This window comes from Puma concolor, chromosome B1 (genome assembly GCF_028749965.1).
Source record: "Puma concolor isolate L17-30 chromosome B1, mPumCon1.1.hap2, whole genome shotgun sequence".
In the NCBI taxonomy this organism is placed as follows: Eukaryota; Metazoa; Chordata; class Mammalia; order Carnivora; family Felidae; genus Puma; species Puma concolor.
In genome coordinates this window covers 2,778,591-2,801,700 of record NC_141670.1, presented here as the reverse complement: position 1 = coordinate 2,801,700, position 23,110 = coordinate 2,778,591, and the positions used below count along the sequence as shown (strand labels likewise).

Genomic DNA, 23,110 nt, shown 5'->3' with positions numbered 1-23,110 from the left:
TTGTGGAAAAAGCCCAAATGTCCATCAACTGATGAATGGATAAAGAAGATGTGGTTTATATACACAATGGAATACTACATGGCAATAAGAAAGAATGAAATACGGCCCTTTGTAGCAACGTGGATGGAACTGGAGAGTGTTAACGCTAAGTGAAATAAGTCAGGCAGAGAAAGACAGGTACCATATGGTTTCACTCCTATGTGGATCCTGAGAAACTTAACAGAAGACCATGGGGGAGGGGACGGAGGAAAAAAAAGTTACAGAGAGGGAGGGAGGCAAACCATAAGAGACTCTTAAGGACTGAGAACAAACTGAGGGTTGATGGGGGTGGGGGAGAGGGGAAAGTGGGTGATGGGCATTGAGGAGGGCACCTGTTGGGATGAGCACTGGGTGCTGTATGGAAACCAATTTGACAATAAATTACATTTTTAAAAAAAGGAATTTGGGGGCCCCGCCCATATCCAATACCACGTGTACCTCTCCTAGCAGGAAACGGTATTGTGAAGAGGGGACATGCTTGTCCATGTTTTATGGTTAATGCTCTATCTCTGTCCATCTATCGGTCTGTCTCTCTGTCTCTCTATCTCTCTGTCATCTAACTATGTATCTCTGTCTATATCATCTCCTATCTCTCTACAGACACACATACTCTATCTTCGGTCCACTTTGGAATTTTTACACAATTGCTATCATATTTATCTGCAAATAGATTTCTTTAGTCATCAATATGCTGTTTAAAGAATCATCTATGCTGATCCCTGTTACCTAGTTCATTAATTTCAAATGTGTATAGAATTCCTTTCCGTGGCACTTTAAATTATTTTCTAAAATTCCAAAGTATTAGTTAGGATGTAGGTTTCCCCACACAGAACAAAGGTTTGGCTGTGGAAATAATACTCGCGCACAGGTGCTGAAGTTTATAGAAATATAAGTAAATCCTCAGTTTTCCTGGATGTTACCAAATTATTCTCCAAAGTGATTCTACTTCTGCATCATTGCCCGAAAGTTTCTATTTCCCCGTACATTTACCATACTGTCAATACAAATGATGATAAAAATTACTTTTATTCCAGTCATTCCTGCTTTATAGGCAAGGTTCATATGATCTATGTGTTATGTGTTAGAAATGTGCAAGTATTTTGATTGGCTCTTGATTTTTGTTTGTTTTTTAATCAGGGAATATATTTGCTGCTTTATTAATTTGGAACTCTGCGTTTGGGAAATGAATAGCTGTATATTGTACATTTGGACCCATAAATTTAGTAAAAAAGCTAAAGGTAGTCTGCATTTTGTAGGTGCTAGCTCGTACCTGAACTTTTTTTGTCTTTCTGTTTCATTTAGGTTCTTCTGGTCAAAGTCCTCTGTTAGTGGTCTTAAGTGGGAACCACACTGAACAATCCAATTTTACAAGCAGGAGTAATCAGTTATATCTCCGCTGGTCCACCGATCATGCAACCAGTAAGAAAGGATTCAAGATTCGATATACAGGTTAGTAAGTGAGGTTTAGTTTAGCAGAAAGGTGTTTTTAATACAAGTGGTCTGCATTAGTTAAAAAAAAGTAATTTAGAGATTTGTAAAGTAAACCTAATCCCCAAAGATGAACAATTAACTCCCATAGAAACAATATGATGGGAAACTGCTCTGAGAGAGACAGATCTCTAAACTACAGTCGGGAAAACAAACCATTTATTGATTAATATTGTTTTTATATTTTTATTTATTTTTAAGAGGGGGGAGGGGAAGAGAGTCGGGGAGACAGAGGATCCGAAGCAGGCTCTGTGCTGACAGCAGAGAGCCTGATGCGGGGCTCAAACTCATGAACCATGAGATCGTGACCTGAGCCCAAATCAGGCATGTAACCGAATAAGCCACACAGGCACCCCTTGTTGAGGAATATTTTAAAAATTATTGCTAAAATCATAAAACCTTGAATTGAATTAGGGAAAGCAAAGGCATTTCCTCTAAAAGATAAAGTAATACAATATAAACTAATGTAAAAGTAGGGTTAAATGCTAAGGGAACAAACAGGAAGAGATATTCATATTGCTACTAGTTTTATAAGTGGTAATAATCTCTTAATAGCATGTCTTTTTATTGATTATCTATGTATATCTCTATATACTTGGAGACTCTATTCACATATATATACATATGTATATGAACACTTACAAAATTAATACATGTTTGCATATGTATATTTATTTGTCAACATTTAAATCATTTTGTCCTTTACCCATGTATTTTCATTATTCTCTGCCTATGTTTTTCATATTAAGTCAGTCAATATATTTATGTACACTAAATCCTGCATACATTTGTAATATGACCTAATACCTAATGTTTATACTGTCCTACCGAAGCAGTAGACAGACAATTTAAATTCCTCATATATTTTAATTACTAAGAAAAAAGTGTACACTTTTTTCAGTATCTCACTCCACCATATCCCATGGTGATAACTGAGGTACATTTCCCTAAGGAAGAAGCCCGTTAGACGCATTCAATTGAGCGATGATTCACCAGAGGATTATTGATTCCTATGTTGGTATTTTACATGGTCAGTCTGAGAAACCTCCTGAAGGGGGAACAGCAAAAAGTCATAGTAGTTTGGTTTTTTTTAAGTCTGTTTATTTTTAGAGAAGGAGAGCAGGGAAGCCAGGGAGAGGCAGAAAGAGAGAGAGACAGAGACAGAGAATCCCAAGCAGGCTCCACACTGTCAGCACGGAGCCCAATGTGGGGCTTGAGCTCATAAGCCATGAGATTATGACCTGAGCTGAAGTCAAGAGTTGGGCACTTAACCAACTGAGCCACCCAAGTGCCCCCAAAAGTCTTAGTAGTGTTTAAGATTTCAGCTCTTTTGTTGGGAGCTATGAAATCGTAAAAAAGTATCAAGATTTGAAAAGGCTCTTGATGTGCAGACAGTGGGCCTGAAACTTCCTTTATGAAGTTTAATAAAACGCACCCAGACCTCCGTTTCTCCCCCTTTCTCTCCAAGTAGTTACTCAAAATGCTTATTAACAAAGAGCTCACCATTGAAATTGCTTCCACTGGAATGAGTTACGAGAGTATTAGGGCACTGACAGGATTTGTGCTCGTCATGTTCTTTGTTTTGAAAACTAAACACCGAGCCCTTTAGAGTTGCCTAAATGTATTTCCAATGTGCAAAAATGGACAGTGCAGGGGAAATCCTAGTGAACATCACCTGTCTCCTTCTATCTCTGGCAGATTGCTTAGTAGCATGGTGATAGGACTGTACCTTGAATTCTGTCTTTCAAAGGATATTTTAATTCATTATTGAGCCATAAGTTCTCTGTTAAACTGTGTTGGGGGAGTAGGCAAATGGAGAATTTCAAAGAAGGCTGTAAATTTTTGTTTGGTCAGTGGGTATGTCATCTGACAGATGATTTTCACAGATTTGGTGATTGAGTTACTCCTGCTAGGGGTTCATCACCAGTGGTTCTAGAGCAGTGCTCACATGAGCGTTTCTCTGAAGTATAGCAGCATGGGCCGGGGAGTGCCAGCCTGTAACAGGACCACACATCGTATCTTGAGCCTCCGTCTGTCTCACACACGTGACGTATTGGTCATCCAGACACAGGAGCAATACAAGTGATCAACACAGCTTGAAACTGAAAGTAAAAAGGACAAAGCAAGTGCTGTGCAAGGTGGCTCTAGTCAGTGCAGTAAGGTGTGATGCATCCGTGCACAGTTAATAATGGGCCTTCTGTACTAAATGAAGCATGTGAGCGTCTGTGTTGGGATAAAGATGCACACTGGGTGCTCATGTACCCAGAAGTCCCCAGATATCTAACTTGCCGTCTTCTCCCATAGTGGATGCGGCCCTAATTTTCCAACAGAGTTTGGTGATTGAACATTATGTCTTTCTATATCCAGGAATCAAACAGGCAGGGCCTCATGCCCAAATCTTTCCCTTTTCGGTGCTCTACACCCCCCGCCCACTGCCCCAGGACCCTCCATATCTTGTTCTAGGTGAGTGAGGAAAGGAGATATTTTGAGAGTCTGGCAATAGAAAAAAAACATAGTAAAGAGAAGAGAAAGTGGACAGTTTTCAGACTCTACGGCGTTAGACAATCTTGCGCATTATATCCCTTAACAGAATGAACTATGACAAAAATCACAGGTAATATGCAGTGAATTCTGAGGTCTCCCTGTCCCTTCAGGGACATATCAGATGTTATCTCATCTCTACCGTTGGAACAGGGTTTTACAGTCTGCTCCTTGTTCCTATAAATTATCTTTTTGTTTTGTTTTGTTTTTGCAGCTGAAGGCCAGGGTGCCTTATTCCTTTTCTAAAATAAACATCTCTGTTGATTCAAAACTTACAAAATTTAGTGCAGAAGGAGGACATGGAAAATGGCATGGCAAATAGGGCAGTGAATCACAAGTTTCTCACAATAGTTAGTGAATTTTAACTTAATAAAAAAGAGTCCATTTAAAAAAAATGAAATGGTATTTCAGACGATCATCCAGCTGAGAATATTCTCTGAGGATGCTTCTCACAGGACCATGGTTGGACACATAGACATTGCTTCTGGGCAACGCTATGATATAAAACCTTCAAAAAGTTGCTTCTGAATTTATTTCCAGGGAAAGGTTCAACATTAAGCATTCAGACCTGTATGTGTGTTCTTTATGGAACCCCCCACAGGGAAGGAGGACATTTAAACCTCTTCTTTCAAAAGGAAACACATTTCCAGAACTTCACTGCTTTCTTTATTTTATTGTTTTGATTTATCTGAAGGGACTTAGTAGGATTATACGCTGCAACGAAACTGGTCTTGTAAGAATAAGAATACATTCTTTCTCTAAATGAACAAATAAGATGTCAGTCTTCAGCCTTTGAAATGTTATATTCTGTGTAGGTAAGACTGTTTTTTTTTAACAAATGCTTGTCCTCCATTTTAAAAAAGTTCCTTCAAAGGCAGTGATTAAGGCTCTTGTAAGATTTTTATTGACCTGGAGTAGTGCATTTTCTTCAGATTGTATTCGAATCCCATATGTTAGAATATGTTAGAAAGAAGCTTAATGTCTACGTCACTGTGCAGTGCACAAGACCCACTTAGCCACAGTGACAAGGAAAAAGTTAATAGCTGTAATTGCAGAATGTTACAACCTTCTATTTTCTCCATTTTAAGGATACTTTTCCTTTTTTTTTTTTTTTTTTTTTTTTTGAGAATTGTTTTGTTTCACATAAGGTGGCCAGTACTGGACCTTACCATTTCTAGTTCTGGTGGTCAGTAAGCTTATTTAAGTGGGTTAGCTTAAAAAGGATGAGTGAGGGAATTCAGTTTGATTTTCCCATGTATTTCCTTACAATATTTGAGCCAGAAAGTCGAGATCTCCCTTCACTCTGGGTAGCAATTGCAAGCAATCTAAACTTCAAAATAAGAGATGGAACCTTGGCTCTGGGCTTTGGGGAATTTGTTGTGTTTTTGTTGTTGTTGTTGTTGTTTGTTTTTGTTTGTTTGTTTTTTTAGACTTTATTTTTTCAGAGTAGTTTTAGGTTCGTAACATAGCAAAACTGAGGAAATGATACAGAGACTTCCCAAGTACTCCCTACCCCCACAAGCACAATGCAGGCCTCCCCCGTTATCAACATCCCCACCACATGGTGCATTTGTTATAATTAGTGAACCTATGCACACATGTCATTATCACCCAGAGTCCGTGGTTTACGTTAGGGTCACCCTTGGTGTTGTACGTTCTGTGGGTGTGGACCAATGTATCCCGGAGTGTATCCATCATTACAGTGTCATACATGGTGGTCTCACTGCCCTAAAAATCTTCTACTCTCCACTTGTTTATACATCCCGCTCATTGGCCCTTGGCAACCACTGACTTTTTAGGGTCTCTCTAGTTTTGCCTTTTCCAGATGATCATATAGTTGGGATCACACAGTACGTAGCCTTTTCAAACTGGCTTCTTTCACAGAGTGATACGCATTTAAGGTTCCTTCATGTCTTTTCATGGCTTGACGGTTCATTTCTTTTTGCTGAAGGATATTCCGTTGTCCGGATGGACTGCAGTTTATTTATCTGTCACCTACTGAAGGGCCCCTTGGTTGCTTCCAAGTTCCAGCAATTATGAATCAAGCTGCTGTAAACATTTACGTGTAGGGTTTTTTGGATGTGTGCACATACATTTTTAAGTTCTCTGAGCGAGAGAATTTTAGTTTTGTAAGGAACTGCCACCATCTTCTGAAGTGGCCATTTTGTATTCCCACAGCCAACGAATGAGACTTCCTGTTGCCCCTTACCCTTGCCAGACTTTGGTATCTGGGGATGTGTTTTAGACCAAGTCGACATATTGGTGCTGATTTCCCAGTACTTAAACAATAAAGATACCTCGTGTATATTGCTCTCACCGAGGGAACTGCAGCAGTGCCTATGTATCTGTTTACATCTGTGTGTGTTTGTGTGTCCCTAGCACCCTACTGCAGCCTGACCCACACTCCGAAGAATGGAGGCATTTTCAACAGGACCACGGGGGCAGTTGGAAGTCAAGTGCATTATTTTTGCAAGCCTGGGTATCGCATGATCGGCCACAGCAACGCGACCTGTAGACGGAACCCAGTTGGCATGTATCAGTGGGATTCTCTCGCCCCGCTCTGCCAGGGTAAGAGATGTGCTTTTTCTTCCCCCAACTCGAATTAAATTTAGTGTTCTTATTTTCACCACATTTTGACAATTACTGAAGCGGTGACTATGGCTAAAAGGTAAGGAAGAATGGAATATGGGTTCATAGAAGTACAAATTAAACTTTCCACGGACCAGGCAAACATTTCTGACATTTACACTAGGCTTGATTTAGCTTTTTCCAGCCCGAGTTCAGAGGACGGTTGAACAGTCACTAGATGCTGCGTAGAGTTATCCTCATCCTTACTTGTACCGCATTTTGAAGTAAAAAATACGTTATTCAATTTAGATTCAAAAGAGTTTTTCTTGACAGTTGTATTAATTAAAAAATCAATTACTAAAGCCCCCTTTTTAAAAAATTTAGATTAAAAACCCATTCATTGAGCCATATGCCGTATATTTCATTTTCTTTTGGTCATTTGAATTTAGGGCTTATTAAAGTTGATTTCAATATTTCATGCCTTTTTTGGTATTTTATCTGTCGTACGCATAAAAATCAAATTTCAAACAAGTCATTTTCATTTTAATTGAAGGCTTTGAAGTCATGAAATTTTCATAGTTTTGTCTTATCGAGATTTATATTCATAACGAAATATATTGGTCTTTGAGAGCTAATTATGATTTATGAATGGAGCCTCATATTGGTTTCCTTTTTTCTGTTTTTTTTTCATAGATATTAGACTTTCTGGTATTGCTCTGTGAGACAATAATGGATATTTATCACACTAAATATATGTGTCCTTGACCACAAGGAGTTAATCAGACACTTAGCTTGCATTATTGATGTTCTAGCTACTGAAATTCTTTGTAAATAATAAGACACACACAAAGTTCTAACAGCTTCTTTCATTAGGAATGATGATTTGGTTCTTTAAAAGAGTACTTTTTCTTTCTTTCTTTCTTTTTATTTTTTAAAGAGTATTTTTTTTTCTTTCAAAAGAAGTGATTCTCATTTTCTTTAAATGCTCTGTTACTCGGTCTGTGACACAGATTCTATTGCCCAGAGTGTAGCCCCGGGGGGCTATGTGTCGTTAGCACAGGGAAAGAATGCACGTGGCGATAGTCGTGCCCGAACCCCCAAAGCGGACAAGGAAGGGAGGGGTGGATCAGCATGGGCAGAAATTCCAGAATCAAGACCTCTAGAGTGTGAGTCACAAAGGAGAGCCCAGGTGGAAGCTGCCGTCAAAGTAAACAGCACTCAAAGGCACGGGGAGAGACCTTGGTGTGGTGAGAGGGACACGGGAGGGGCGACACCCCAGGCCTGGGCGGGTCCATCTTCCTGCTCTGTGAGGACTTCTGGAAACCCCTGTGTGGCTGTACACGTGGCTGCTCCAGCCACGAATGGCCGACAGGAAGAGGACAGTGTCTGCAGGCTGTTTTGCTGATACGCCGTGACCTGTCTCTCCGGCTTCCATTTCCTCCCTCAGCGGAACTGTTCGAGGCTGAATTAAATGACGCAGAAACAGGGCACCAGAGGCCAGATCCTTCGGGAATACGTGCTGTTTGGGCTGAGGGACCTGAGTGAGGGTGACCGTGCTGTGTGTTGCTTGCATTGTGCAGGACCCAGACGCAATGATGCTGCGGTGTGGGCTGTTGGAATCCCACAACGCACTTGGTGGTGGGAAATCAGATCGTCTTCCTTGAGATTTCTTCTGGGAGATCAAGGCCCCAAGTGATTGCATTCTCCATGAAGTATCATCTTCCTCCCACAAATCCAGTTTTCTACACTTTTTATTAAGTCTTCTGTTAACCAGGCAGTCAGTATGATTGTGGTCTTTCTTCCTAAACTATGACTTCTAAAACCTGGAGGGCACTTAAGAATAATCTCCTGCACTTTACTTGTGTTAAAGTATTTGGAACTGAAACACATAAAAGGTAATGTGACTTCTCAATAATCATAAAAATGTTGACCCAGAATCCAGACCTTCTGCCCAAACTTCAGCGTTGGAATCAAATTGTTTTCTGCTGAAAGGACTTCTATTGTAAAAAGTCTTGCGGGCACCGGTTCTAGAGGTAATCTATATTTTTGGTATTTGATTTCATTTACTCTGGAAGCATCTTTTATCTTTTAGTCATAGGTATCTAAAATTTGTGCAAAATAGCACCTTAATTATAATAACATACAATATATTGTCATCATATGTGAGGCTGTAATATTTAAAAATAAAAACCATGGTAGAAAGTATGCTTTTTGAGGGGCACCTGGGTGGCTTGGTTGGTTAAGCATCCTACTCTTGGTTTTGACCTCTCGGTTCATGGGTTCAAGACCTGTGTTGAGTATGGAGCCTACTTGGGATTCTCTGTCTCTCTCTCTCTCTCTCTCTCTCTCTTTCTCTCTCTCTCTCTGCCTGCCCTTACCCCGCTCACACTCATGCACCCTCTTTTTCAAAATAAATAAACTTTAAAAAAAAAGCTTTTTGAAAGACATTTAAATGATGCAGTACAATTACATAACGGTTTTATCATTTAAAAATAAAATTAAATCTTTAAAATAAATAGTAGAAATGATTTTACAGTTAAATGAAGGCCACTGAGAAAGGATCATAAAATTTTGAATAGAGTGAGCTTTGTAACATATATTGGCACTTTCTACCCTAAAGGTCGTTTACTCATGATTCAAGGGCCATTAGAGTTGATTTAGGTGAATTTAATATGAGACATAAGTGTGTAATTGTTAACAGTATTTAAGAGGGGCCAATTTGATGTGTTCAGCATTAATTATTCCCTTTCCTTTTGTTGCTTATAGAATTTAAAACTTTCACATAATATAAACACTCACTTGACTTCATAGAAAGCCATTGGCTTGTTTTTCATCTAGTCAGGTGGAGACTTTGTGGATTATTCCTCTCACATATTACATCGTCTACTCTTTTCTGTGTTAGGCTAAGAGGAGTCTCCTATCCACCCACAATTGTTGAGTATTTGTTTGTGCTCGGCTGTAAGGAAACAAAATGAATGTTTCCTCCCTTCAAGAGAATCACAGCCTCACCATGAAAAGAGATTGATAAATTATGGCAATTACCATCACATATATCATGACCTAAGTTATATATCATTAATTAAACAGCATCCTCCTTCAGGGGCATATAGAAATCTTTTTAGATGGATGCCTCTAAAAAGTAGGATCAGAGAAAACTTACCAACAATTGTAACATCAAAAAGATTGTTTTAGGCTAAATTTGAAAATACTTGAAAAGTAAAACACAAGATTATCCTACATTTATTGGGATTTTCCTTCAGTGTTAAAATACAAATACTAAAGGAAACCTATTTTCTACTTGGTTGTTGGTATTTTTATTTATTTATAATTAAATTTACAGTGGGAAATATATTCTATTTAGAGAAATTTTCACTTTCAGTTTTATGATAATTGAGGATAATTTCAAGTTTTGTTCTGTTTTTTTTTAAACTAATATTTTGGTCCAAAGAGAGTTAGTATAGAGGTGGATTATCGCCATCTAACAATCCTGAATTTTGACAGTTCATCACTGTAAATCATGAAGTTAAAGACTGGGTGAGCTTTTTCTTTAAAATGCTCTGAATTCTATTCAGGAAAACAACTTGCACAAGCATAAAGGTACACGTTTTTACCTCCAGAAACTACAGAACTTTCAAACACGCTCTTACAAATTGAAGTAGATATATAGTCATACCATATATGTTTACACAACAAGTATACAACTCGTGACATGTCTGTTTTCAGACAGACGCAGAGTGACGCTCATCACGACTGTGTTTGTAGCTCAGGGTCATAGATGGCAGGAGTAAAACCTAAGACAAGCATTAAGGACTCTACACCCACTTCCAATTCAACCCAAACATGTCTCTGGATTAGGCACTGCACGTACCGAGGCACATTCCCGACCCTTCAATCTCTGATGGTCCAGCGGGAGACACAGATTTGGGAGTCAGTAAGTACAGTTCAGTGTGGCATTCAGCGAGAGCAGATGTGCACTGAGTAGAAGTCGTAGCGAAGACCAGGGATATTTTTCCCGTCACTGGACACGCGGGTTGGAATTTGCAGGGAGTGAGGAAAACATGGAGCGGCAGGCAGGGCCCCGCGCAGAAGGCCTTGCCTGCAGGTTTCTGTGGCCTTCACGGCCTCTCCTGCGGTTGATGCCAATGTATTGGAGAGCTGTGGGCTCTGATCACAAGGTACAGTCATACCTGCATTTTAGAAAGACGGGTCTTGTAGTCGCCTGGCGGCAGGTGGGACAGAGTCTTGTCTGGGATTCAGGGGGGCCTAGAAGTCTGCACTGTGTGCGGGGCAGTGGTCGAGTCCTTGGAAATATGGTGGAAATAGGTCTGTGAGGAAACAGGTAACTGTCTTCTTGGCAGAGCATGTCAAGGGTTGGAAAGAGGCGTCTGCCACGACCTGTATTTTGGTTTCCTTTGCTGGGAGTCTTGCAATATGACTCACTGCATATGGGCCCTGGGAGGGAAGGAGGCTCACAGGGCCAGTTCTGATGTGCTGCCTGCCGGGTGGCTGTGGGAACTCCGTGCCCCAGTCCAGGCTGGCGCTCCAGGAAGACTGAGTCCTACCCTTATCAGCAAGGGTGCCACAGTTGCATTCATTCAAGATATCGGGCACGTCATTGTTTGTTTTCCACGAGAGAAGACACTACTCTAGGCTCTGGAGGGACCAAATCAAATGAATAAAATTATGCCTAAAAAGTGCACGTGCTGTCGTAAGTTTCAAACTGAATCACCTCCACCACAGAACAAGCGCTATCTGAGATGTGGAACCGGGTGGCACATTGCGTCACCAGCGGCTGTAAATCCTGTAGCCCACCCTATCAGAGGTCTTGGAGATAACTGGGAACTTAATTAGTGGTGCGAACGTTGAAATATTTTAAGACTTCTACCAGATTCAGAGATCATCGGGTTATTTTCATTATTCTTATTTGAAAATGGTGGACTCGGGGCGCCTGGGCGGCTCAGGTGGTTGAGCATCAGACCTCGGTTCAGGTCATGACCTTGCAGTTCAGGAGTTTGAGCCCCGCGTCGGGCACGCAGTTCAGGAGTTTGAGCCCCGCGTTGGGCTCTGTGCCGACAGCTCGGAGCCTGGAGCCTGCTTCAGATTCTGGGTCTCCCTCTCTCTCTGCCCCTCCCCTGCTCGTGCTCTGTCTGCCTCTCAAAAACTAAATAAAGATTAAAAAAAAAGGTTTCTCAGTGATTTGAACAGCACTCCTTTTAATCTTACAGAAGAAGAAACACGATTTATACCTTTCCTAACTTCATGATGGTATTGGTCTCTTTAATTTTTTTAATTGTCTACAAGAATACTTTGACACGTTTACTAAAATATTTAACACTTGCGTTTTGATAAATAAGCAACATCTAAGCCTGGAGTGTTGAGGTCATTCCCTTCCAGATCCCCAGCTGCTGACCCTGTAAACTGTATCTGTGCTGTGGTCCCCAGGGCACCCAGCCAAACGCTTTTGTCACCTATAGCATTTGGTAAATGTTTTGAATGTCCCAAGTCCATAAATCTATGACCTTATAAGACATGCATTCGAGAGTGATTTTTTTTCCCCCTTTAAAGATGACCTAATGCCGGAATCGGTTTTGTTTTCTCCTGTTTTCGCTGACTTTTTGCCAGTGGCATCTTAGATGCACAGAATTTTCAGAGGAAAAAAAACGTCCCTGATGTTGTGAGAGTCCTTATCACTCTAAACCTGTTGCCTGCAAGGTAAAGCGGGAATTTTAATATCTAGCTCTCAGGATTGTTGTGAGGGTTAAAGAAGTAACTTAGAATCAGTCTTCAACACTTGGGTCAGTGCTATCTTATTGTTAGGTCTGGAAGAGGGTGTGAGGGGCCTTCTCCAGGCTTAGCCAGGATCCTGTGACTCACAAGAGATTGAGCCAAGGTCACAGCTCTGGACTGTCCTCTCCCGGAGCGGAGCGAGGCCTCTTCCAAGATAACATAATGGCTTGTAATTAGCATTTAGAAAATTCTGGACAGGATTAAACAAATAGTGGGGATCACCTGTGAGTGAAAAAAAAATGCGGGAGGCAAGATGTATTTATTGGTTTCAGAGAACTTCAGGTTGTGTTTCTCCTGTTGCCTGACCTTGTAAATTATTTTTCTCAGAAAATCTGTATTGGTTCATATCCTCCCTGATAAAGTCAGCCATATCTTCTGTCCTTCAGGCTTCATTTCCTGCCTTAAAGCAAGAAACTCTGCCAAGCAGCTGTTTCCATTATCAATACACTGATCTCATTCATCTTGAAGGGAAGCCTGAATTAGAACTGAAATTTTCTGCATTATCTCAAAGGCCCAGGTAAACTGGTGCATCACAGGGAACTGCTTTCGGGTTTCCCCTGTTCAAGAGAGAGAGCAGCTCCCAGCAGCCATTTTGTGTTTTCTTCTTTTACATAATATAAATTTTATGGTAATTCTTTTTGTTCGTTTCAAGTTTTTGTTTAAATTCAAGTTAGTTACCAGTGTAGTACTGGTTTCAGGAGGAGAATTCAGGGATCCATCACTTACCTACAACTCAGCCCAACAAGTGCCCTCCTCAGCCCCTCCCCCATCTGGCCCCTCCCCCGCCCACCTCCCCTCCAGCATCCCTCAGTTTGTTCTCTATCACTTAGTCTTTTGACTCTCTCTCTCTCTCTCTCTCTCTCTTTCTGTTTTTAAAGCTTGGGTTCTCAGGGTTTTTTGTAAGCTGCAGCTTTAGCTTGGGGTTGACATTGACTATCGTTTAATGCTCTGCTCGCGTTTTGCATGCAACGAAGAGTAAGAAATACAATCCTTCTCCCAAATTACACGATTAAGCGTCTGTTTGTGAAGTCAAAACTGGAAGATAGAGAGACCTAGATGCCTTGCAGAGTAGAATTGCCAGGAAGGCTGTATTTGCTCAGGTAAAGGTTACCTGTGGGGGACAAGCCGGGCGGATGAGGGAAACGGCTTGGGTAGGTCTGTGAGTCCCGTAGGAGCTGCGTTTTGTCTTCCCAGCTCTTCTGTCTTTACGGATTCCAGTGCTCAGAGGGGACCCTTCCCAGCAACACAAAGACTGAACCTTTGAGATGGGGTTGGAACCCATGTGCTTCAGACACAGAAATCTATGCTATTTCCATTCTATCCTGCATGTACCCTAAACATTACTGCTGCCCTTTGAAAGGACATCTTTCAGAAGGCAACTGTTCCTTTTTTAGTTTTCAAAAATAGTAACGTTATTGGGGCACATAGGTAGCTCAGTCAGTTAGGTGTCCGACTTCGGCTCGGGTCATGATCTCACGGTTCATGGGTTTGAGCCCCCGCGTCAGGCTCTGTGCTGACAGCTCGGAGCCTGGAGCCTGCTTCGGATTCTTGTGTCTGCCTGTCTGCCCTTCTCCCGCTTGTGCTCTGTCTCTCTCTTTCTCAAAAATAAACAAACATTAAAAAGTATAAAAATAGCAACATTATCAAAAATTAGGAAGATATGTTCAGTGTCCTGCCATAGAGCTTGAGTTATTTTGTAAATCTTAATAATTGTTCTTAGGAGCATAAAACGCTCATAAGGTAATTGTGACTCTTGGCTTGATTTTTACTCATGTGCCTATTTATTTGCTTCTATGAAATGGTCAAGCTCCTCTGTGTCATGATAATAAGGCAGTGTTTCTAGAAATTTAATATAATGTGTTTTTTAAATTCCAAATTACCTATTATAATATATAAGAAAATATGCGTATGTACGAATATAGGTTATAGTCACCATGCCAGATATGGTCGAAGTTATTAGGTTATGAATCCACATAGTTCACACAGCCCAAATCTGCCAACCCCCAGGCATTTGCCCCAGATCTCTTTATAGGATTTGAGCGATTGGATCTTGGCTATTTCAACCAGTCTCTGAAATTTAGATGTGGACCCACCTGTCCCCAGCATTCACTGACCAACGGGAAGCTGAGGCAATCTGGCTTCACTGAGGTTTTGCTTCCTCATCTGTAAACAGGGATATGAACACTCCCCGCTGCCTTATTTGAAGGTGTAGGTGAAAACTTTGACATGAAATCTTTACCACAGAGCCAGGTACTAAGAGCCAGGTACCCGAGAAAAAAGGAACTCTCTTATACAATACAAACATATTTCCATCCACGAGTGTTGTCAGTAAGTGTTGACTTTTTTTCTGGCAGAAACTTTACAAATGTCTATTTAAAGTCAATAATATTAGGGCATCTGGGTGGCTCAGTCAGTTTGGCATCCAACTCTTGATCTCAGCTCAGGTCTTGATCTCAGGGACATGAGTTCAAGCCCCACGTGGGGCTCTGTGCTGGGCATGAAGCCCACTTACATTTTTTTTAAGTAAATAAATAATAAAGTCAACAATATTTAAGTGACTAAGCTGGTAATACATTTCTCTTACTTTTCATGATGAGCAACATGAGGCACCAGCAAACTTTTTCTATACAGTCTTTGTGAGTCATTTATCGTTTCTGTGACATACTCATTTTTTTTTAAGTTTTTTCATTTATTTTGAGAAAGAGAGAGTGTGAGGGAGGGAGGGGCAGAGAGAGAGAGAGAGAGAGAGAGAGAGAGAATCCCAAGCAGGTTCGGTGCTGATAACACAGAACCTGACATGGGGCTCCATCCCACGAACCCCGATGAGATCATGACCTGAGCTGAAATCAAGTCGGACACTCGACCAACTGTACCACCCAGGCGCCCCCACATGCTCTTCATTTTTAAATTCTTCAAAATCCCTTTGGTTGAGCCATTTTTTTTTGGTGAGCTCTACCAAAACGCTACAGGCTGGTGTTGACCCTCGGGTCATAGCCTGCTGACCTCCGACCTAGATGACGCGCCAGGAACAGACCGGAATGCAGGTTATAATTCAGCCAATAGCAATTCTCGTCTCTAGTTAGTAACCTGTGTCTCAGATATGTTGTGGAAGACATCTCCTTTCCTCTCTCGTGGTCAAAAACCCGGCATGATTATTCACCAAATGAAAGAATGTGTTTTCGGGGCGCCTGGGTGGCGCAGTCGGTTAAGCGTCCGACTTCAGCCAGGTCATGATCTTGGTCCGTGAGTTCGAGCCCCGCGTCGGGCTCTGGGCTGATGGCTCAGAGCCTGGAGCCTGTTTCCGATTCTGTGTCTCCCTCTCTCTCTGCCCCTCCCCCGTTCATGCTCTGTCTCTCTCTGTCCCAAAAATAAATAAACGTTGAAAAAAAAAATTTTTTAAAAAAAGAAAGAATGTGTTTTCTCTGTTCGTGCCCGGCACGAGTGTGAATCGCGGAGCTCCGTGTTTTCTGTCTGTCTCTGGGACGTGTTCATCATAAAACCAGTAGTGAGTGCAAACGTACATTTAGGGTAATTTTGTATCATGGCAGTTGTTGTACGAGGCTCTTGACCTTCCTGGGCCAGGAACTACAAAACCACAAAGCAGTAATTTTTCCAAAGGGAATCCAGAGTCCTGTTGATAAGAGTGCCTCATAGAGGTCAGCCGTGTATCTTGCCTTCGAGGAAATTCCTGTGATGTAGTTTTTGTGCTTAACATTGGGAAATGATTCTGACATGAGATACTCAGAATATTTCCCCAAACAGCCAGATAGGACCGTGTGTGTTCCCTGCGCCCCTGGAGCATCATAGAAGGGAGTGCAGGCACTGGCAGCCGAGAGGGAAGAGTCCATACGGAACTTTCTACTCGGGCATGCGGCACTTTGAAAAGCGATGGCTCCTAAATCACTTCAAGGCAAAGAGGAGTAAAGATAGGAAAATGACCCATGTGCCACTTACGATACCAACTGACATTGAAAAGTAGGTTATGGTCTTGCATGAAAGAGCCACAGTGACAAGCTATACCTGCAAAATTGGCAGTTTGAAAACGGTGGGGAATTGTAAGTAGCCTTTTCACTGCCACTCATGAGCTCCCGGAGGCAAGCCATTCTCTGGCTCCAGGGGGACTCAGGTGCCCCTACCCCGGGGTCCCGTAGCTCCCTTTGCGCATGTGTCTCAGCACTTGCTACTTAGTTTTGTCCTTGTATGTCTGTCAGTCTCTTCCTGGATCAGTGGTTCTCAACTTCGAAAGGTCACAAGAGCGATCTGGAATTCTTGTTAGAGAAGGAGCCCCTAACTTCCGGCCTCTCGATTCTCTGGTCCCCTGACTCTGACAGAGCCCGTCCCACAGAGTCTGGAACATGGCAGTTTTACAGCCATCCTGGGTGAACTTGGTGCGGGCGTCTAAGGAACGTATGTTAAAAATCTCTATCCTTGAAGACAGAGATATTGTCTTATATTGCCCAGCATTTTGCACAATCCCTGGACCATAACTGTCACTGATAGAAATTTACAAATAAATAAGTGTGGTTCCACCATCTCCTCAACTGCCTTGCTTAATGAGATGTCTGTCATAAATGCTGTTGTTGGAAAGAAACACAGTTTGCAGTTAGGCTACTGGTGGTGTTGTCTTCAACTTTCCAACATAGCAGTCACAAGGTTGTAGGAGTAGCTTCTACAAATCAGAGCACCCCATGCATGGTGTACGTGGCCCATAGTGCTCTGTGATTGGGTGTGTGGCACTAGGCAGTGGAAATGCAGGGGGATCGTACTGTTACATGGCATTATGGGCTGAACTGTACCCCTCACAAAAGGTACATTCGAGTCCTAATGCCCACTAGCTTATGATGGGACTATATGCCCACTACTGTATGATGGATCGAGGGTTTTTACAGAGGTCAACAAGTTAAAATGAGGTCATTGTGGTAGGCTCTTAATCCAATATGACTGTTGTCCTTTAAGAATAGAAAATTGGGACAGAGGGAACGCCATGTGAAGAAGACAAGGTCGAAGATGGCCATGTACAAGCCAAGGGGAAGGGCCTGGAAGAGAGTCTTTCTCATGCCCGTCAGAAGGAACTAAGCCTCCCAACACCTTGATCTCCTCTCTCTGCCCTTCAGAGCCAGGAGATTGTGCATTTCTGTCGTCCCAGCCCCCAAGTTGTGCGGCACTCTGTTAGGGCGGCTGGAGAAAGCCAACAGGCCCGGCCACCTTTCCAGGCTATAAAATATTCCCTCTTCCTTCCTGATTCCACAGCTCCCCAGACGTTGGCTCCTCCAGCCCTCCAGGTCACTTCCTCCCTCTGTCCCTTTTCTTCTACTGTAAGAAAGAAATGGAAAGTAACAGCTCTTCAGCAAGCTGTGCCACCCAGTAATGATGTGGATTGAAACCGAAGAACCTCAGGGCTTCACTGAAAGTGGAGAGAAAAGGTCAGATTCTTGGCATCGTGTCTCCACCACATCTGCCTTTCCCATCGCAGTCAAAACTAGGACTCTGGTAGAAAGAGACCCACAGATGACACATCTGACATTATTCCAAGAGATTTCCAATTTGGCCTGAGGGATTCTGGGCACACGTACATAAGCGCCCACCCCAGAAGCTGTGTTCTTGAAACGTTTTTGGCCACGGCAAAGAAAGTTTGGTGACCATTTTCTAGTCCGTGTTAATGCACTTTTCTTTAAAATAATACACTCTTGGCATAGGAATTTATCCTCTGATTGATTCTTTAATGTTTAAAAGCTCGTTCCTAGCTGTCCCTTTTTAGGCAGTTATAATTAACTGTCAAATCTCCATTGTTGATTTTAGTGCAGGGTGTTTGTTTTGTGGATTAGTTTGATATATTCTATGGTTCCATATTTCTAGTTGGGTCAAATTAATGGAGAACGTTAGTAAAATTGGACCCTTCCATGGAAAAACTTAGAAACAAACCCTCTCACCTCTAATTCTAACAGCTTGGATTTGCAGGGACAGACTTCAGAAAAATTGATCATGGTTGTGCAGACCTAGACTGGAGGAGGATTGGTCTTCGATGCACCAGGAGTTTGACTCTGAAATTCATTTATATTCTTGACTCTGTTACTAGGTATCATTGGTGATTCTCTTTAAAAAATAATTTATAAGAGCATTGGCTGTAGAAGGCGTCATCTTGAGGATAATTTACCATGCCAATTTGTAGTGGACCAGCTTACATATGGGCATTTCGTTCTCTGGAATAGTTACTTCCAAATGTCCCATGAAGGATGAAAATGGCGATCGAATTACAGGGAGACTGGGACCCAGGGTCTCGTGCATATGGTGCTTTAGTTTGAGTTAGATGCTGCCTCCATAGAAGGAAACACATGATGGCCAGTCAGAAATATAAGAAATAGCATATTTGCGACGAACCCCGTGCAGTGGGGTTCAGACAGAGTGTCCACGTTGAGGTTGTTACATGTCATCTGCATCTGTGCCCGCGACGTCATTGACCAATGGTGGGGCACGTGGGCATTCACTTTCCAGGAGGCTGTGGCTGCTCAGACAGGGAGTGGGCACTGCTTTTTGTTTGTTTTATTTCTAACTTTGAATTCGTGGGAAATAATACCGCCTCCGATTGAGCATTGTTGCATATTGGTGTGCACATGGCTTGATCTTTTTTTTACTTTTCCAAGAAATTTGCTAGAAATAGATTTTAATGATCTTCAAACAGAAGATTACATACACACACATATATTTGTCTGTATAGATCAGCACTGTTGATCATCAATGGGAATCACACCATGTTGGGTCATTATTTAGCTTCCACGATGTCAAACGGGAGATGTTCTATTATGAATCCTGAACATCTTGAAGGGACAATAAAGGTCTCTGTTTTTCTGTAAAAAGCCAGTAAGCATGATGTTAGGCAGCAAAGTGAGAGATTTTTCAAACCCAATGGAATAAAAAAAAGTGGGGAAGTAGTTTTCAAATTATGAAAAGCTGGAGACATTAGTGACATAGGCCATGAGATTTTCCTCCTGGATAGAACTATTGGGGAAAAGGGAATCACAAAATATTTTATATTGTTCATTATAGTGAAAAAGGCCATTGTGATGCGGTTGAAGGAACATAAACTTGATATTGAGACATTTGGCACTAGGGGCTGGCTTGACTTTGGATAAGGTCTGACCCTTGGGTAAATCATTACTATTTTTGGACATCAATTTCCCCACTTAACCTGAAGATCATAATATTGATACAAGTCCTTAGTCTGAGGATTCAGTGAGATGATTGAAGTAATTACAGTGCCTAAATCTATGGAACAAAGGAAAAAAACTATATAAAAAGATATATAAACATCTGATTAAAATATTAACTTTTAATATAAGATACTATAATTATTAAATAGAATGTTTATTGCATATCTGGTGTATATTTATTGAATTAACATAATCTAATATATTATAATGTAATACTAGTTGAAGAATGTTGACTGACATTGTTACATTAATATTACTAAAGTGAGGTGAACTAATTCTTCTCATTATAGCAATATTATATAATGCAATCTATAATATTATATTGCTATAGTATATTGTATGCGTATTCATGACATATATAACTATAGTATATGTATTTATGCATATGAAAGAGGATGTTTGAACTAATTTTAAAGTGATATATTGAGGTTTAAATTGTGATTCTCAATTTAGTCTTAAATATTTGTGTGAACTTATAAAAAAAAAAAACTCATTCAGTGTCTCTGGGCCTCGATTTGTCACTTGGAACATAAGGATCGCTCTAATGACGTACATCATCACTTTTAACCTGAAAGATCAATGAGCCCAAGAGAAAGCTCTGGTGGCCTATTATATGTGATTAGGCTCGGAACAGGGAGTCACTGTGGTCAAAAGATGGGATTTAGGGAGCACGGGGACTGAAGGAATTGGGCAATAATTTGGACAGACTTGTGGACAGACTTGCAGATGAGAGAAAGACAATCATAGCTGCCTTCTTATATGTGTTCGAGAAAGGGAAATACTGTTGCTATGTGCCTTGTTTGCTGACTAACTACTCAAGGCTTGAGAACATCTCCTAGAGGACAGAGTCCATTCATTCCTTGGATGAATTTTACTGAGCTCTTTCTGTGTCAGGCACCAGACTTACCGTTGGGCCCATGGTGAGCCGGAGACAAGAGATTGAAGGGGATGGGGTAAATTAGTCAACCTCTGAAAACCTTTGTGGATTTTTGTTGGTCTATACCTCTTTTTTTAATAACTAATGACACCCTCAACTCATCCCAAACAGAATCTCCTACTGAGGCAGACAACAGAAATTGAAGGTAATGATTTCACCTCAACTGTGTTAGTGACTGACTCTTCATCCCATGCATTTGTGATGCCAGAGGAATTTGGAGGAAATAAACTTAAATATGAGCTTCCGATTGTGCATTTCAGTTTTCTGTTCTCTCTGGAACCTCCATTACCATGCAGTTATCAGAGTGGTAATATCCTCCTCTTTATCTGTGAAACCGATGGCAAAGGACTTTGCTGGAATTATGATCAGATTTCCATCCATATGAAGTCTACAGAACTGTTTGACCGATATCACTGTGTCCTGTTTTTGAAAAACCAGTGATGATTGTTTTACTAAAGCTATTATATTCTTGGATATTTTTATTTGAACCTCTACAGAAATTCAGACAAAAGAACAGGAGAGAGACATGAGTAGTCAAGGATTACAGTGCCCCCAGAATTCACTTTATACATTTAGTTGATTCGTTTATACCCCACCTTCTTTCAGAATGACTTTGCACTGGCTGCTTAGTCTGTTCAATTCCCTATGGAAAAGTCAGCAATAACTGAAATTAAATTTTGTATTTGTCACTGATTGATTATATCTTCTTATGTGTCACCTCATTCTCCCTGTGAGCAAGGTTCAAATGAACAGCAAGTCTAGAGTGTCATGGAGTTGTTCATTTGAATGTATTCAAATTCCAATTTTTAATTAATGGCTAGGTGCTAAATATTAGGATGCTTCGTTTCATTACGCATCATAGTTGTGTCGTTAACGAAAAGGTAAAGCACCAAGAATCGTACGGGAGAGCTGTAACCAGAAGCCCTTGGAAAAAAGAGGCAGTTTTCTACACTCCAGTGCATCTTGGCATCACCTATGGGCAGTTTCAGTAATCAGCCTTCAAGAATATGGTTAGAAAGTCTGCACAGTGTTATTAAATTTTAATTTAAATTGCTGACTAGTAATTTGCCAATGTTCCCACAGTTCATATAGTGTTAGGAGAAACGATTTGGCTAGGTAGCGACGATACCCTCTAAACCCATAGAAACTATAATCTTCATGCATTTTCCTTTAGGACGGACCTTCAGACTCAAATTTTATTATGTCTACTGCTTCCCTACTATCACCAAGGAATCTGGCTTCTCAGCTTTATTGATATTCGTGATTGTTGATGAGTTTTAGTTAACTCCTACCTATTTTTCCTTTCCTATTTTGAGAAAACCCTTCTGGGATGTTTTGTAGGCTGGCTCTCCGTATGTCAATCTATCTATCATCTTTGTCTCTTTATCACTTATATCCATGTATCTATGTGTCTATATTTTCTTTCTGTTTTTTTTTTTTTCCATGAAATGTTAGACACATTATATGCTTGGTTTATGAACTGGGAATTCTAGATCTGTTACCTCTTTAGATGTGCTAGGGAAATTCTTCTGGCCTTCACCACATTGAGTTATTTACTTCCCCACTAAATAAAAGGTTAGCGTAAGTCAGTGGAGAAAAAAAGCATGAGAAGACACTTACAGTAATGTTTTGTAGCATGGATACAATAGAGTTGTGTGTTTCAGGTTTTGTCCTCTCACTTTTGCCCTTCTACATGCATATATCCTGGGCATAAAAGAAAGAAAAGAAGGCAAGAAGAAAAGTTTTCTGGTCCTTGATTCTGAGATGAAGTCCCTAATTTGTCATTAGATCCCACTGTATTGAGAGTTTGAGTTAGCAGTTCCTTAAATTCATGTTGGGTATTTCTAAGAAATTGTACTTACGTTTTCTTTTTTTTTTTTTAAGTTCATTTATTTTTTTGAGAGATGGAATGTAAGCAGGGGAGGTGCAGAGAGAGATGGAGGGGGGTAGAAAATTCTAAGAAGTTCCACACTGTTACCACAGAACCCGACGTGGGGCTTGAACTCACGACTGGTGAAATCATGACCTGAGCCGAAATCAAGAGTCGGACGGTTAACCGATGGAGCCACCCAGGCACCCCCGTACTTAGGTTTTCGGAAAGAACCAGTCGGGCTTTTCCTGCAGAAACATGGGATGGTTTTGAATTTCCAACTGTGGGAAATCAAGGGTGACATTTGCTCTGAGCACTGACGCTCCTAACAGCCTTCCCTACTTAATATCCTGTGTATATTTCTTCTTCATTTTCTGTGTTTTTGATTTTTAAAAAATAAAACATAGCCAAAATTTTAGGTCAGCAGTTTTTATTTTTATTTATTTTATTTTATTTTATTTTATTTATTTATTTATTTATTTATTTATTTATTTATTTATTTATTTATTTATTTTTTAAGTTTACACCCAAGTTAGTTAGCATATAGTGCAACAGTGATTTCAGGAGTAGATCCCTTAGTGCCCCTTCCCCATTTAGACCCTCCTTCCTCCCATAACCCCTCCAGTAACTCTTTGTTCTCCATATTTAAGAGTCTATTATGTTTTGCCCCCC

The 23,110-nt window shown here is 40.9% G+C and overlaps 1 protein-coding gene across 5 annotated transcripts in view; it reads left to right on the top strand.

Moving 5' to 3' along the window:
• CSMD1 (CUB and Sushi multiple domains 1) overlaps nucleotides 1-23,110 on the top strand; it is a 2,044,057-nt gene that overhangs the window by 1,902,066 nt on the left and 118,881 nt on the right. For 4 of the 5 annotated variants that reach the window (XM_086703086.1, XM_086703085.1, XM_086703084.1 and 1 more), the window contains 2 exons: nucleotides 1,342-1,488; nucleotides 6,448-6,636. In XM_086703086.1, the coding sequence (XP_086559212.1) occupies nucleotides 1,342-1,488; nucleotides 6,448-6,636 (336 nt within the window). The remainder of the gene's footprint in view (nucleotides 1-1,341; nucleotides 1,489-6,447; nucleotides 6,637-23,110) is intronic. The other variant, XM_086703088.1, reaches the window with a different exon arrangement.